General features: G+C 41.4%; 1 protein-coding gene across 2 annotated transcripts in view; it reads left to right on the forward strand.

Moving 5' to 3' along the window:
* Positions 1-16,235, forward strand: part of LOC140458457 (dual oxidase 1-like) — a 118,650-nt gene that overhangs the window by 11,597 nt on the left and 90,818 nt on the right. For both annotated transcript variants that reach the window (XM_072553062.1, XM_072553063.1), the window contains 2 exons: positions 3,656-3,733; positions 7,157-7,321. In XM_072553062.1, coding sequence (XP_072409163.1) covers positions 3,656-3,733; positions 7,157-7,321 — 243 coding nt within the window. The remainder of the gene's footprint in view (positions 1-3,655; positions 3,734-7,156; positions 7,322-16,235) is intronic.

Below are 16,235 nucleotides of genomic sequence, written 5' to 3' on the forward strand. Positions count from 1 at the left end.
ACCCGTGAGTTATGGACCTGTTTGATCAAACGAGGCTGGGGTTCGGCATATTTCTCTCAGAGACAGCTCAGTTGGCTGGTTTGCGATGCAGAGTAATGCCAATTGCACAGGTTTAATCCCCGTTTCAGCTGAGGTTACTATGAAGGTCCCACCTTCTCAACCTATTTCCCTCTCAAGAGATGTGGTGACCCCCAGGATATACCACAACCCTGTCTGATAAGACAGCCCTCTGGGACTATGGTGATATCACCTTTTACCCAGTGCTAGAAAAGTAACTCTTCTCCTATACATGCCTCAAGTGCTCACAGGAGCAACACAGCAAAAGCAGAGTTAAATATTCTATGAGATAAGAAATCCAATGAAATTATGTCATTTTAATTTAAATATATTACTCATGGTGTTGATTCTGCCTAAGGTATGCCTGTTGCCAGGCATATTTTAATTATGAGTTGGGATACTCAGGGAATGGCATTGTTAATATTCCTTCAGTGGGAACAGCTCAGGAAAGTACAGAGTTGCTCAAGCAATTCTGTCACCATGGACACTGTTCCAAAAAAGGTTGCTTTGTATATTCTGCTGGCTATGACTCACTCCCAGTTCACAGGCTTTTCAGAGTAGTTTTACAATCAAGCTCTCCCCATGCATCACAACCAGACCAACCAGATTTTTTGCCAGTGTTTCTAGAAATGAAAAGCAGCATTTTGCTGCTGGAAAGTAATTAGTTAAGAATGGTTTGAAAGTAATTAGCACAGGATTGGGATGACAAATTATCATGTTACTTCACGTGTTACCTACTTAACCAGTTTTTCTTTTGTAGATTGCCACAACCTCTGTAATGAACGTAATGAGATCAGCCAGGCAGTTCCCTGATTGGGGCTGTTAACCTGGTCCAGCCAGGGAGTCCTGGATGACAGATGTAAACAGGAGTATCAGGGGCTTCTGTTCACTCTGAGCTGCCTCTGAGAAAGCAGACCAGTGTCAAATGCTGTGCACATATAAATAAAGAGTGACTTGGTAATAGGATACCAGCCTCTGTGAAGTTATTTTAACTTCCACCGACAGCCGAAGACTATATCAAAGCCAGTGAGGAATCCCAATTGTGTGGCCAGTGTTTGCTTGAACTACTTATATTCAAAAATGGAATGAGAAGTGCTGGATAATCTAAAACATCTCCATCAATAAGCTGGAAGCCAAAATGCCAAGTTAATGTTTCTGGGGAGAGATGTTTTGCCTGAACTGTCACACCGACAAGGGTAGACACTGAGATGGAGTAGAAGATTTGAACTAGGATGCAAACATGTAACGTAAAGGATAGGCTTTATGAGAGGTCAGGTTTGGGAAGAGAATTTGAGCAAGTGTAATTGTGATGTATGATGAATTTGCTTCCAAAAAGGGAGGAGCATGGCTTAGAATATGCATTGCCACAACATAGGATTTAGCTGAGAATTGTAAGAGGTAGAGAGGGACATCTTCATGTTTGTGAAATATGAATTAGAAATAAATGAACATAAAAATTAGAAGGAGGAGGAACAGACCCAATACTGTACATGGTCTTCCAGATTAACCTGATGTGACATGGTGAAAAGTACCTGTAGCTGTTGTCTACATGACATCAGACATTGAACTCCAAATTCAAACTCATCATTTGATGATTTCTAATAAATGTAGGGGAATAGATCAAGTGTAACATTCTGCTTCATTTCTAGATTATAAATTTGGCATCTGGCTACCATCAAAGAGAGAATGAAATCAATTTTTAGATACATTGGTCTTGGCTTTCATTGTTATTGTTTGGTTTTAATCTGGTGGGTCAGATCGGTTGATGTTCTAGGATGGTGACTCAACAGTTAGCACTGCTGCCTCATTGCACCAGGGACCCGGGTTCGGTTCTAGCCTCTGTCTGTGTGGAGTTTGCACGTTCTCCCCGTGTCTGCGTGGGTTTCTTCTGAGTGCTCCGGTTTCCTCCCACTGTCCAAAGTTGTGCAGGCTAGGTGAATTGGCCATGCTAAATTGCCCATAGTGTCCAGGGATGAGTAGGTTAGGTGCATTAGTCGGGGTAATGTAAAGTAATGGACTAGGGGAACAGGTCTGAGTGATATACTCTGCTGAGGGTCGGTATGGACTTGTTAGGACAAGTGGCCTGTTTCTATACTGTAAGGATTCTATGATTCTATGACCTGATCTGCATTTCATTGATTTTCAGTAGGCTGCAGCTCATGTGGTGAAGGTGAAGTCTATCTGAGAAGTGGAGAGATAGTGGAAGCATTGATCAAAATATTCCAGAGCTCACTGGATTCTGGAAGGGTTCCAGTGGATTAGAAATCCATTAATCTAATGTCACTGTTGAAGAAAGAAGGAGATAGAAATCAGGAAACTATTGGACAGTTAGCCAAACATCTATCATTGGGAAAATGGTAGAGTCCATTATTAAGGATTAAGTATGAACATTTAGAAAAGTTTAAATTATTCAAACATCATCAAAATGATTTTCTGAAAGGGAAATCATGTTTGATAAATTAGCGAGCGCTTTTTGAGTATATAGCAGGTAGCATTGATAAAGGAAAACCAGCAAACAGAGTATATTTGGATTTCCAGAAGGCATTTGATAAGGTGCTACATAAAAGGTTATTACACAAGATGGGAGCTCATGGTATTGCAGGTAATGTATTAGCAAGGATTAAGGATTGGTTGGTTCACAGAAAATAGAGAGTTGGGATTAGTGGGTCTTTTTTAGGTTGGAAAGGCATAACAAGTGGAGTGCCACAAAAATCAGACCTGGGACTTCAAGTATTCACTAGCTATATTAATGATTTGGAGTGGGTGCAAAGTGTAATGTATCTAAATTAGCTGTGATATAAAAATAGGTGTGAGAGCCTGTTGTGATAAGGACATAAGGAATCTGTAAGGGACATGGATAGATTGAGGGAGTAGTCAAAATTTGGCGGTTGTAGTTTAATGTAGGAAAGTATGAGGTCATGCACTTTGGTCACAAAAATCAAAAAGCAGTCTATTATTAAAATAGAGAGAGCCTCCAAAAAAAGTGCATCAGCAAGAGACCTGGGTGTTCTTGTGTGGCGACTTCAAAGTCAGCATGCAGGTATAATGAGCAATTATGAAGGCAAATTAAATTTTGCCTTTTGCTAAGGTACTGGTGTTTAAAATCAAGAAAGTCTTGTTACAACTGTACAGCGTGTAGGTGAGGCCATACCTAGAGTGTACAGTTTCAGTGCCTGTGTTTAAAATAATATGAACAGATATTGGAACAGTTCAAAAGAGTCTGATGTGGCTGATTCCCAGATCGAAGAGGTTGACTTACCACGAATGGCTAAACAGGTTAGGCCTTTGTTCATTGGAGTTTTGAAGAATGGGGTATGAACCATGCAAGCTTTTAAGGGGGTTTGACTGAGTAGATGTAGAAAAGATGTATTTACTAGTGGGTGAGTCTCGGGCTAGGAGACATGGTTACAGAATGAGGGGACTTTAATTTCTCCTCCCAAAGGGTAGTGAATGTCTGACTGCCTGGAATTGTGGAGGTAGATCACTGAAAGTTTTTTATGAGGATGTAGATGGATTCTATGATTAATTATAATCTAAGCAATATATTCTTAAATAAGATCTTTTCAGCATTGATCATACAATTTCTGTTCCACTTTAGGTGCGGAAACGAACTGGGAAGTTCAACGCTACGATGGATGGTACAATAATCTAGCACATCACAGCAGGGGTACTGTTGGTAAGGGATATTTCTTTTACTCCAAATTAACCTGACTGAAACGCTGAGTATATCCAGTCTCTCTAAATAGTTATTATCTTTGCGAATGTCTGTGCATTTATTTATTTCATCAAAGTAAAAATGTGAAGCATTGGTTCAGTAGTTAGTACTGCTGCCTCACAGTGCCAGCGACCCAGATTTGATCCCATCCTAGGGGACTGTCTATGTGGAGTTTGCACATTCTCCCCGGGTCTGCATGGGTTTTCTCCGGATGCTACGGTTTCCTCCCACAGTCCAAAGATATGAAGGTTCGATGGACTGGCAATGCTAAATTGCCCAGAGTGTCCAGGGATGTGAAGGCGAGGTGAATTAGCCATAGGAAATGTAAGGTGATAAGATAGGGGATGGGTCTTGGTGGGATGCTCTTTGGAGGGTTAGTGTGGATTTGATGGGCTGACTGGCCTGCTTTCACACTAAGGGATTTTATGATCTATTGTGAAACACCCTGAGCTGCAACATTTTTTGTCTGTCAGTGCCAATGTTTATGAAACCATTGAATGGTTTGGTATTGACTAGTGAATAGAATTGCTGACGGAGGTACAATGGGCTGAATGGTGCTCTGTGCTTCATCACTCAACACAGCCATTCCCATGCCTTGGGGATAAGCAGGTGATAGATTTTTTTTGAATAGACAAGGGCGTTCAGGGTTATGAAGGGGCAAACAGCAAAATGGAGTTGACAGTACATTCAGTTTGGTCATGTTCCTAAGCCACTAAACCACATAAATGAGGAAGAGTTCCAACTTCACTCCCTGTTATTTTTGCTGAATTTGCTGATATCAACAGAGAGCACTTTCACTAGAATAGAGGGAGTGAAAATAGTCCCAGAGATCAAAGCAAACTCATCGTGAGTCAGCAGCCTATTTTCACCTTGCCAGTTTTGACTTCCCTCTGCCTTGGAAAACATTGACAAGGTTTGTTTTTCCACCTGAAGTACAAATAAAAGTGACAGCAAAACTAGGAAATAAATCGTCAAAAAGAATGTGAGCTTATTATACCTTGGAATTCTCTGGAAGGAAGATTGGGTGTGACGTAAAACTGGCAGCCAATTCACTGGGAGCCTGTTTCACCACAGTATTGGCCCCAGAATCTTCTGAGAAGGACGGATTAGCTCAAGTTGGTTCACTCATGGTTCAGATTGACACCAACAGTATGGGTTTGATTCCTGTATTCCGGCTGGGACCTCCCTTCATACCTTGCCCCTGAGAATGCAATGGTGATCTACCAGTGATAAAAAAAATCTGCCAAGGAAACAGCTCAGGTTGAAATAACCACAGAGAATAGGCCAAAGACCTGGCAGAGCTGAAAATGTGTTGCTGGAAAAGCACAGCAGGTCAGGCAGCATCCAAGGAACAGGAGAATCAACGTTTCGGGCATCAGCCCTTCTTCAGGAATGAGGAATTCCTCATTCCTGAAGAAGGGCTGATGCCGGAAACGTCGATTCTCCTGTTCCTTGGATGCTGCCTGACCTGCTGCGCTTTTCCAGCAACACATTTTCAGCTCTGATCTCCAGCATCTGCAGTCCTCACTTTCTCCTCAAAGACCTGGCATGAGTAGAGCACACATGAAGAAAGGGAGTGTAATTCAGCAGCAGCAAGCAATGTTATGGAACCCTAACATTTCTCTAGCGATGCTCACCGGCTGCTAAGTTGAGGACAACATTGGACTTGGCTACAAAGTCAGCCACAGTTGGACAGGTTGTCTGAACTCAATGACTTTTCATGACTCATGCCTGAATTTTTTGGCACTAGCTTTGCTGAGAATGCAAGGGATTACTGGGGTGTTTGGGACATTGCGTAAGTGAAATAGTCAACACCTTTAGGGGAGAAGGAAGCAAAAGGAAGAACATTTTTGGAGTTTTGATTTGGACTCACCTGCTTCAGACGTAAAACAGAATGTGCAGTTCTTAAAATAGCACATCATTTGAATAAATGAGCTGGGAAAGAAAGGTGGCAGGAAGTAAGTTTTGTAAAATAAGGGTTTAGAATGTCAATTGAGCCACTTATTAATAATAGGATTGATTATGTAGAATTTTACAGCACAGAAGCAGGCCGTTCAACCCATCTGATCCATGCTCCACATGGACTTCCTCTAACGCTACTTCATCTTAACACACTAGCATATTTTTTATGTTCTACCATGTTCTTTTCCAGCTTCCCCCTTTGACAATTAAAGGTAAAGTCACCAGAATCTAACCATACCATAGGAACTGCTCTATCATTAGAGATGATGGGTAATGGTTTGACCTTAGGGTCACCATGCCTCAGGTGAGGAGCGAGGTTGAGAAAGAGAATCCTTCAAGGTAACCTCAGCTGAAGCAGGAATTGAACCCACTCTGTTGGCGTTACTCTGCATGGCAAAGCAGCCATCCAGCTAACTTTACCAATTGCCTCAACTGCACCATATGACAGAGTTCCCAACTGTAGTGGCTTCCTGGGTCAAGATATTTTCACTCAGTTCCCAGTTAGATTTATTAGTAATTGTCAAGAAATTGGAGCAGGTGGTGCGGTGAGTAGTGTCCATTCCAGAAGCTCTAGTTTTGACTGTTGTGCCTGACTTGTTGGCCATGGGAGATACACTTGTCATGTGATCCAACAGGTTGATTGTCAGTCTCTAAACATTAGATCAGCCATCTTGAGGAGACATTTCCCAAACCATTGCTGTATTTAGCCCATAAATGTGGACCATGCCAATGGATGTCCATGACCCAACCATCGGAAACAATAACGGGAGAAATGTAGGTTTATGGTAGCGGTAAGTGAAAGAATATCAAAGACACAAGATCAGAACTAGAAGCAGGAATAGACAATCTGGTGTATCAAGTATGCTCCCCCATTCATTATGGTCATGGTTGACTTTGGGGTCAAACAACTCTGCTTTCCCACTCGCTCCCCGTGACCTTTGATTTCCAATGTTTCTATCCCAGCCATTAATATATTCAAAGATAACACATTCACAACTTTCTATGGTAGAGAATTTCAAAGATCAACAGCCCTTTAAATGAAGAAATTTCTCATCAATCTAGTTCTAAATGATTAGCCCCTCACCTAGTAAACTGTGCCCTCATTTTTCAGATTCTCTAATCAGCTTCCAACCTAACGAGCCCCTTCTGGACTTTATTTGATCGTCCTACATTTATATCTCCAAATTTTGGTCTTCCTGAAAGTGGAAACATCTTCTGTGCCCTATCGAAGGCTTTCCTAATTTTAATGTGGTTCTGTAAGGTCACCCAATGTCTACTTCTTTATTGGAGTAAAGAACCCAACCTATTCAGTCCAGCCTGCAAATTATAACTTGTACTTTATATCATCATGTTTGTCAAAGGTTTGTGAGGTCTGCTTTGAAATCATTCACCAAAATTATTATGTTGCTGCTTTCTATCCAGATGTGCCTTTTGTACGCTTACTGCCTGCCAATTATGCTGATGGAGTTCTCGAAGCTGTACAAGAACCCGAGTTACCAAATCCCCGGAACATCAGCAACGTAGCAATGCAGGGAATGTCGGGAATACCATGTGACAGAAACAGAACTGTGCTATTTGTCTACTTTGGTAAGCTGACTGAAACTTTGGCGATGTCTATAGAATTCCTACATTTTCACAGAAAAACGTGAGGTGCTGCATTTTGGAAAAGCAAATCAGGACAGGACTGATTAAGGGTAAGGTCCTGGTGTGTGTTGCTGAACGAAGAGACTTTGGAGTGCTGTTTCATTGTTCCTTGAAAACAGAGTCACAGGTAGATAGGATAGTGAAGAAGGCATTTGGTATGCACACCTTTATTGGTCAGTGCATTGTGTATAGGAGCTGGGATGTCAGATTGCAGCTGTACACGACATTGGTTAGTCCACTTTTGGAGACCAGAATCTGTTCTGGCCTCCCTGCTATCGGAAAGATGTTGTGAAACTTGAAAGGGTTCAGAGAAGACTTGCAGTGATGTTGCCAGGGATGGACGATTTGAGCGAAAGGGAGAGGCTGAATAGGCTGAGACTGTTTTCCCTGGAGCATCAGAGGATAAGGGATATGGTGGATAGGGTAAATACTCAATGTCTTTTCCCCAGGGTAGGGGAGTTCAAAACTAGAGGGCATAGGTTTTAAGTGAGAGGGGAAAGATTTATGGGACAACTGTTTCATGCAGATGGAGGCGTGTCTATGTAATGAACTGCTAGAGGAAGTGGTGGAGGCTGTTACAATAATAACATTTAAAAGGTATTTGGATTGGTATATGAATAGGAAGAGTTTAGAGGAATATGGGCCAAATGTTGGCAAATGGGTCTAGATTAATATAGAATATCTGGTCAGCATAGACGAGTTGGACTTAAGGGTCTGTTTCTGTGCCGTACATTTCTAAGACTGTTAGAGCATTACAAAATAAACTCAAAGTCATGATTAGTCAAGTAAAAACATGTTTGTTAGGAACGTAGGAACAGGAGTAGGGCATTCTTCCCCTCTAGCTTATACTTCCATTCCAGGAGATCATGGCTGATCTTTGGCCTAACTTCATTTACCTGCCTTTGGCACATGTCTTTTAATACTTTTACCTAACAAAAATGTATCTGTCTCAGATTTAAAATGAGCAACTGTCATTTCTAGAAGAGTACCAAACATCTATCACCATTTATGTGTCAAAGTGCTTTCTACCATCTCTCCTAAACCATGTGGCCCTAACACTCAGACTATGCCTCCAAGCTGTAGAATTCCTGACCAATGGCAATAGTCTATCTTTATCTACCCTGTCTTGCCCTATTGATATCTTTGCTCCGATCACCCCTTAATTTTCTAAATTCTAGAGAAAACAGACCTCATTTGTATAATCTCTCCTCATAACTTAACCCCTGAAGTTCAGGTATCATTCTTGTACACTTAGGTTACTAACATATGGTCACAGGCAGAGAGTAAATCTACTTTACACTGAAACCAATCTTAGAAACTAGAGATGTACAGCAAAGAACCTTTAATGCAGCCATACTTCTGGACCACAGATCTCTACCTGATCTTTTTCCTTATTCATTCCTGAAACATGGACATCATTGGCAAGACCAAAACTCATTGCCCTTAAAGTGAACTGCTTGCTTCTCTGTTTCAGGGGCGTATTGCTGTGGGGCAGGAGTGACATGTAAGTTTGCACACTCCAAGAAACCTGGGGGAGTGGGGGGAGGATTATCTGTCACTATATTGGTGTCACACTCTCACTATACCTTGGCTTTTTGGGTGGGTCATGTGTTTTAATCTCCCCTCCTTTGGCCTGATGTCAAGTTTTGTTGGATTATACTTCTGTGAAGCAACTCAGGCTGTGTTCAAAGGTGCGATATAAATGCAATACATTGTTGGTATATTACTTTCAAGTTTGACCCTACCTCTAGGTTGAAGCCAAGATTATTTCTAGGTTAAATTGCAATGTTTTGTTGATGCTATGAACACTCACATTTCTTCTCATGGAGTTATAATGATAGCAGGAATAAAAGAACAATGTACAAAAATTACAAATTTGTACCTAACAAGACTAATATCGCAAGGAAAATCATATCAGTAAGCTGTTTAATTTCTTTATTAAAGATTGAAATGATTAAAGCCATTGTTTTCAGCCCCAGCTCCAAACTCCACTGCAGCCACTGCATCCAATATTTATCCCTCAACTAATATTATTAAAATAAATCTAGTAATTTATCTCATTCCTGTTAATGGAACTAGTCATGTGGAAGTGGCTGCTGTATTCCTGAACGTCTATATTTGAAAATTACTTCACAATCTGTGAAAAGGTATGGCAATTCCTCAGGATGTGAAAGTTGTCAGTTAAAGATGCAGGTAGTCTTTAATTAGTGCCCTTTTAAATGGCATGGTTTTGTCATAACACAGATGTTATTTTACTTTCCATTATTCTAATGGTATACGTCCAGAAAGTCTGCAATTAATGCAGTTTTAAATAATGCAGTTTCACAGTAATATGGATTTTATTTTGCTCTCTATTATTCCAATAACACATGCCTACTTTGCAATGGTGTGAATTTTATTGATCACTGATATGTTAACAATGCTAGAGTGACTCTAAATGGATAATTGGCATCCTATCTCACAGAGGGCAGTGTTTCTTTTCTAAGTCCCTGTACTCAGCTGTTTCCACCTTCACTATCTTTTTTCTCTTTGTGTGTTTAATAATCAATGTCAAATCCTACATGTCAATGAGCCTTGTTTCAAATGTTCAATAAAAGATGTCAACAAGAGTTACCCATAAATGACAAAGATCCCCTAGTAATGAGAATGGAGTTGGCATTATTCAGTATAGAGGGTGTCCTCAATTTACGAATGCTCATACAACAAATGCAGTCCCATCCAGAGGTCAAAAATTAATATCAAGCATATGAACATTTCCTGTACTTATGAACAACTGCTTTATATTGTCATGCATTGTGTTCTGACTTGCATATGATTCAATTTGTGTCTCAGTGACCTGTAGTGATTAGAATCATGTGGATTTTGTTGAGTATGAGATTCTTGATTGGGGTTGTTGACCTGGCAAAAGTGTGGACTGCTGATGCTGGAGATTAGAGTCGAGAGTGGGGTGCTGGAAAAGCACAGCAGGTCAGGCAGCATCTGAGAAGCAGGAGAATCAACGTTTCAGGCAAAAGCCCTTCACCAGTTGTTAACCTGGGCCAATCAGGAAAGCCTGGCTGACAGATATAACAGGGGATTTTTAAAAATTTTAAAACCCGCCATGTTGCTACCAAACAGCAGTAGTGCTTATTTCATCCCAGCACCCATGTCGTATTCAAATAGGTGTGGGACACAATGAAAAAATATCAAGTGCAGAAAACTTTATTCATATACCACCACCAGGAAGAGAAAAAAAAGAGTATATAAAATCAGGAGACTGAAATCTCCTCAGCTCTGGGGGAAACAAAAAAGAAAATGATACAGAAAAAAATATACAAAGAGGGGATTCAGAGTCTCTTCAGTTCAGGGGCAGACTCCAATATGGTTGGCCACAGCCAATGCACTTTGCAAAGGAAAATAAAGGGTGATTTGGTGATGGGATACTGGCCTCTATGCAATTAGTTCATGAACCTGTTTGTGAACCAGGGACAGTGTGTATAGGAGAAGCCAAACAATGCAGGAACAGGTATTCCATTAAAAAGTTGCCAGATTAGTCTGGATGACTTCTGGGAATGTATCCCAAACTTTTATATAGGCTTCTTTGGGAATGGATGTTTCTAATCAGTCAGCCTCCGCATTGCGAGATGAATGCATCATGGATTTTTAATGCAGGTCAGAACACAATGTGGGACAACATAAAGGAGAGGTTTTCAAATATAGGAAACAATTGTGTGTCAGATCTTTAAAAATGCAGCCTTGTTTTTTTTTAAATTTATTCAATGGATGAGGGTGTCATTGACTGGACTAGCATTTGTTGGCATTCCTTAATTGTTAAGTGTCAACCACATTGCTGTGGGTCTGGAGTCATATGTGGACCAGTCCAGATAAGGACAGCAGTTTCCCTCCCTAAAGTGCATGTGTGAGCCAGATGGGTTTTTCCAACAACTGATTCATACTCATCATCAGATTCTTAATTCCAGGTATATTTTTCACTGAATTCAAATTCCATCATCTGCTGTAGCAGGATTTGAACCTGAGTCTCCAGAAACTATCTGGGTGTCTGGATTAATGGGCTGGTGATAATATCACTAAGCCATCACCTGCCCTTATGAGATCCTGTTTATAAGTATGAATGTTTGTCAGGCAGACCTTGGCAAATCAGGCCGGTAACATGGTTTTGTTTAATGTGCTGAGTTTCAGGATTGTAGCTGTCATGTTATTTGAGGACTACCTCAATTTTCACTGAATGTGCAATGATCGAGTATTTTCTTGAGTAAAGTCATTAGTCCCAGTATGTATTTGGGCTCAGTGCTAAAATGTTGAGCATCTGAATAATGACAAAATGGAATAAAGCTTTTACACATGAGAGCTCTTTGAACTGAAAGGATCTCGCTTTCTTTGGAGAATTCAGAGTGCTTTCAGCATTTTCTAATGCTAAATTGTTGTTTTTTCTAATCAACCTGTTGAGATATCTGGTGAGGTGGGACTTGAACCCAGTCCTATTTCAGATCTTTAACATCTGTGTTCTATGCATGTTCTTTTATTGTGGCTGATATGAGAACCAGTTCTCCTGGTTTCCTGGCTGGCATCTTTTACAGGTTTACCTTCTTCTTTACTGGAAAACTTAACTGTGTATATAATTTACAGCTGTATTTGGCCTTTACCTTTGAAAGGACTTTGTGTCATGTGAAATGCTTGAAGGTGTTCTTCTGTAAGATCACTTCAAAACATTTTGTGACTTCACCTGGAAATAAATTTGGACATAGTTTAACAGGAGTTGCTGTCTCAAGAGCCTGATCTTGTAAAGAATTCATAGCATGCAAAGATTCCTTTCAGACTCTACCTGTATCTCTGCATTCCCTCCACAACACCCCTCTCAACTCTGTACACCTAATCCCATCGAATGTCTTTCCCATCTCACAACAATTCTCATAAATGTACCTTATTGGGTGTGAAGTGCTTTTGTATTTATTTAGCACCTTTCCAGTAGTAAAATGTCCCAGTATGCTTTATAGCTGTAATTATCCAAAAAAAACCTGACAACCTGCTGATCGTGACAATTCTGGTGATTCTAATTGCTGAAGACAGATGGCCAAAAGTGTTAATCAAAGAAGGAGGCTTGAAGGAGCATATTATTGGAGGACTGAGAGATAGAGAGGTGGAATGATTCATTGAGTCATACAGCATGAATACAGGCCCTTAACCCACCATGTCTCTGCCGACCGACAAACACCAAATTACACAAGTTCAATTTCTCGGTATTTGATCCATACTATGCCCTGGCCTTTGCAATGCTCATCCAGATGCATCTTAACTGTGGGACGAGAACCAACCTCCACCACCCTCTCAGGCAGCACATTTCATATTACTGCCACCTTCTGGGTGAAATTTATTTTTCAGATCTCCTCTGAGCCACTTAGTCCTCATCCTAAATTTATACCCTTTGATCTTAGGCAAGTATGTAATGCAGAGAATATTCTCTCTATTTGCTCTGCATACCTCAATCAGATTCCCTGCCTCAGTCTCCTCTGCTCCAGGGAAAACAAACCCAGCCTATCCAAAGGTAGAAGACCGAGGGTAGTAATGGAGGATTGTTTTTCAGACTTGAGGCCTATGACCAGTGGAGTGCCACAAGGATCAGTGCTGGGTCCTCTATTTTTTTGTAATTTACATAAATGATTTGGATGTGAGCATAAGAGGTACAGTTAGTAAGTTTGCAGATGACACCAAAATTGGAGATGTAGTGGACAGCGAAGAGGGTTACTCAGATTACAACAGAATCTTGATCAGATGGGCCAATGGGCTGAGAAGTGGCAGATGGAGATTAATTCAGATAAATGTGAGGTGGTGCATTTTGGGAGAGTAAATCTTAGCAGGACTTATACTCTTAATAGTAATGCCTTAGGGAGTGTTGCTGAACAAAGAGACCTTGGAATGCAGGTTCATAGCTCCTTGAAAGTGGAGTCGCAGGTAGATAGGATAATGAAGAAGGCATTTGGTATGCTTTCTTTTATTGATCAGAGTATTGAGTACAGGAGTTGGGAGGTCATGACTGTACAGGACATTGGTTAGGCCACTGTTGGAATATTGCGTGCAATTCTGGTCTCCTTCCTATCGGAAAGATGTTGTGAAACATGAAAGGGTTCAGAAAAGATTTACAAGGATGTTGCCAGGGTTGGAGGATTTGAGCTATAGGGAGAGGCTGAACGGGCTGGGGCTGTTTTCCCTGGAGCGTCGGAGGCTGAGGGGTGACCTTATAGAGGTTTACAAAGTTATGAGAGGCATGGATAAAGTAAATAGGCAAAGTCTTTTCCCTGGGGTGGGGGATTCCAGAACTAGAGGGCATAGGTTTAGGGTGAGAGGGGAAAGATATAAAAGAGACCTAAGGGGCAACTTTTTCACACAGAGGGTGGTACGGGTATGGAATGAACTGCCAGAGGAAGTGGTGGAGGCTGGTACAATTCCAACATTTAAGAGGCATTTGGATGGGTATATGAATAGGAAGGGTTTGGAGGGATATGGGCTGGGTGCTGGCAGGTGGGACTAGATTGGGTTGGAATATCTGGTCGGCATGGATGGGTTGGACCGAAGGGTTTGTTTCCATGCTGTACATCTCTATGGCTCTATGACTGTATAACTGAGACTTTTCACCCCAGGTAACATCATGATGAATCTCCTCTGCACCTTCTCCACTGCAATTGTGTCCTTCCGATAGTGTTGTGACCAGAACTGCACATAGTATTCCATCAGTGTCCAAAACACTGTTTTATAAGGGTGCAAAAATACTTCCTTGCTCCTGTATTCTAGGGAGGGCATTCCAGAGCTTAGAACTTAGGCAGTCCAAAGCACACAACAATAGGCTTTCGTTGACTGAGTGGGAGAGACTAGATTACATTACAGTGTGGAAAGAGGCCCTTCGGCCCAACAAGTCCACACCAACCCACTGAAGCACAACACGCCCATACCCCTACATTTACCCCTTACCTAACACTACGGGCAATTTAGCATGGCCAATTCACCTGACCTGCACATCTTTGGACTGTGGGAGGACACCAGAGCAAACCCATGCAGATGTGGGGAGAACATGCAAACTCCACACAGTCAGTCGCCTGAAGCGGGAATTGAACCCAGGTCTCCGGCACTGTGAGGCAGCAGTGCTAACCACTGTGCAACCATGCAGCCCACTAGGGGACACAGTTTAAAATGAAGGGACGTCACATTTAGGAAGGAGATGAGAAGGATTTTCTTTTCTCTCACAAAGGGTGTGAGTCTTTGGCGGTCTCTTTCCATAAAACAGTGAAAGAAGGGGTCATTGAGGACTATGGCTTTTTGAATAATTGCTGCTATAAAGCATACTGAGACATATTACTAATTGAAAGGTGCTAAGTAATTGCAAAAGCACTTCACAGCCGAAGCATTTGAAGTGTTGTAAAATGCAGACACTGTTCAAGGGGGTGAGGTTTGCAGAGATGAGAGGGTATGCACAGACCGGAATAAAGGCTGAATTTGGTCTCCATGCATGCTATGGATTCCTGATAAGATTGGGCACATGAATCAGCAACTCACCTGTAAATTATACATACAGTCAATTTTCCAATGAATAAGAAGGTAAACAGGAAAAAGATAGCAGCTAAGAAATCAGAAGAACTGATTCTCACATGACCACAACATAGGCAGAGGTTGACAGATTCTTGACGAGCAAAGGAATCCATGGTTGTCTGACATAGACCGAAATATGGAGTTGAGATCACAATCACATATTTGATTTCATTGACTGGCAGAGCAGGGTCATGGGGCGGAATGGCCTTCTCCTGCTCTTAATTTGTATCTTTATATATTAATATTGGAGTGATCAGAATCAGCGATGCACTATATCCCAGATGAATTTCACCCTAAGCACTGCCCATGCAGTAATAAGGAGCCACACAGACTGCTGACTGTCTGAACAGCATTTAAAGCCATAGAGCTATAGAGATGTACAGCATGGAAACAGACTCTTCGATCCAACCCGTCCATGCCGACCAGATATCCCAACCCAATCAAGTCCCATTTGCTAGCATTTGGCCCATATCACTCTAAATCCTTCCTACTCTTTATCCATCCAGATGCCTGTTAAATGCTGTACCAGTCTACACCACTTCCTCTGGCAGCTCTTTCCATACACACACCACCGTCTGCATGGAAATATTACCCCTTACGCCCCTTTTAAATTGATGAATCATCTGGGCTTTTAATGTTACTTTAATTCTAATTCTTTTCCTAAATAAATTACTGGATTTGTTGAATTGATGCAGAGATACGCCACAGCCGAGTTTGCACTCATCACCCTCTCGATTACCGATCTGTTAACAGGATCGTGGTTTAGCCATTGTGTGACAACGTTGTCAAAGGCTGACATCTCTGCTCGTGGTTCTTCAGGGCAGAAAATCTATTCATGACAGTTTCTGCCTGAGTGCTGTTTGTTCATTGACATTTGGCCCATATCACAGTGCTCCTGTGTGAGAGTCACCTAACATACCTAACCCCATTTCGATCACGAAAGAACAATAGCCTGATGATGGTGTGGCCCAAGTGATCTATCAGGCTGGGTTAAGTCTTTAATCTGATTAAAGATAGGGATTTGAATTCTAGTGCTCTGTAGTGCATTGTGGTAAACTCTTCCGTGACAATGGTGTGCAAACCTATGTAAGCCTGGATTTTAAATACATGTCACATATTAATTACTATATGACAAATGTATATATAGGAGGATGAGGGGTGATCAAAATCATGAGGGGCATAGATAAGGTGAATAGCCAAAATCTTTTCCTCAGAATGGGGGGAGTTCAAGACTAAGGGGTGTATTTTTAAGGTGAGAGGAAAATGATTTTAAAAGGAC

This window comes from Chiloscyllium punctatum, chromosome 33 (assembly GCF_047496795.1).
Source record: "Chiloscyllium punctatum isolate Juve2018m chromosome 33, sChiPun1.3, whole genome shotgun sequence".
NCBI classification, from domain to species: domain Eukaryota; kingdom Metazoa; phylum Chordata; class Chondrichthyes; order Orectolobiformes; family Hemiscylliidae; genus Chiloscyllium; species Chiloscyllium punctatum.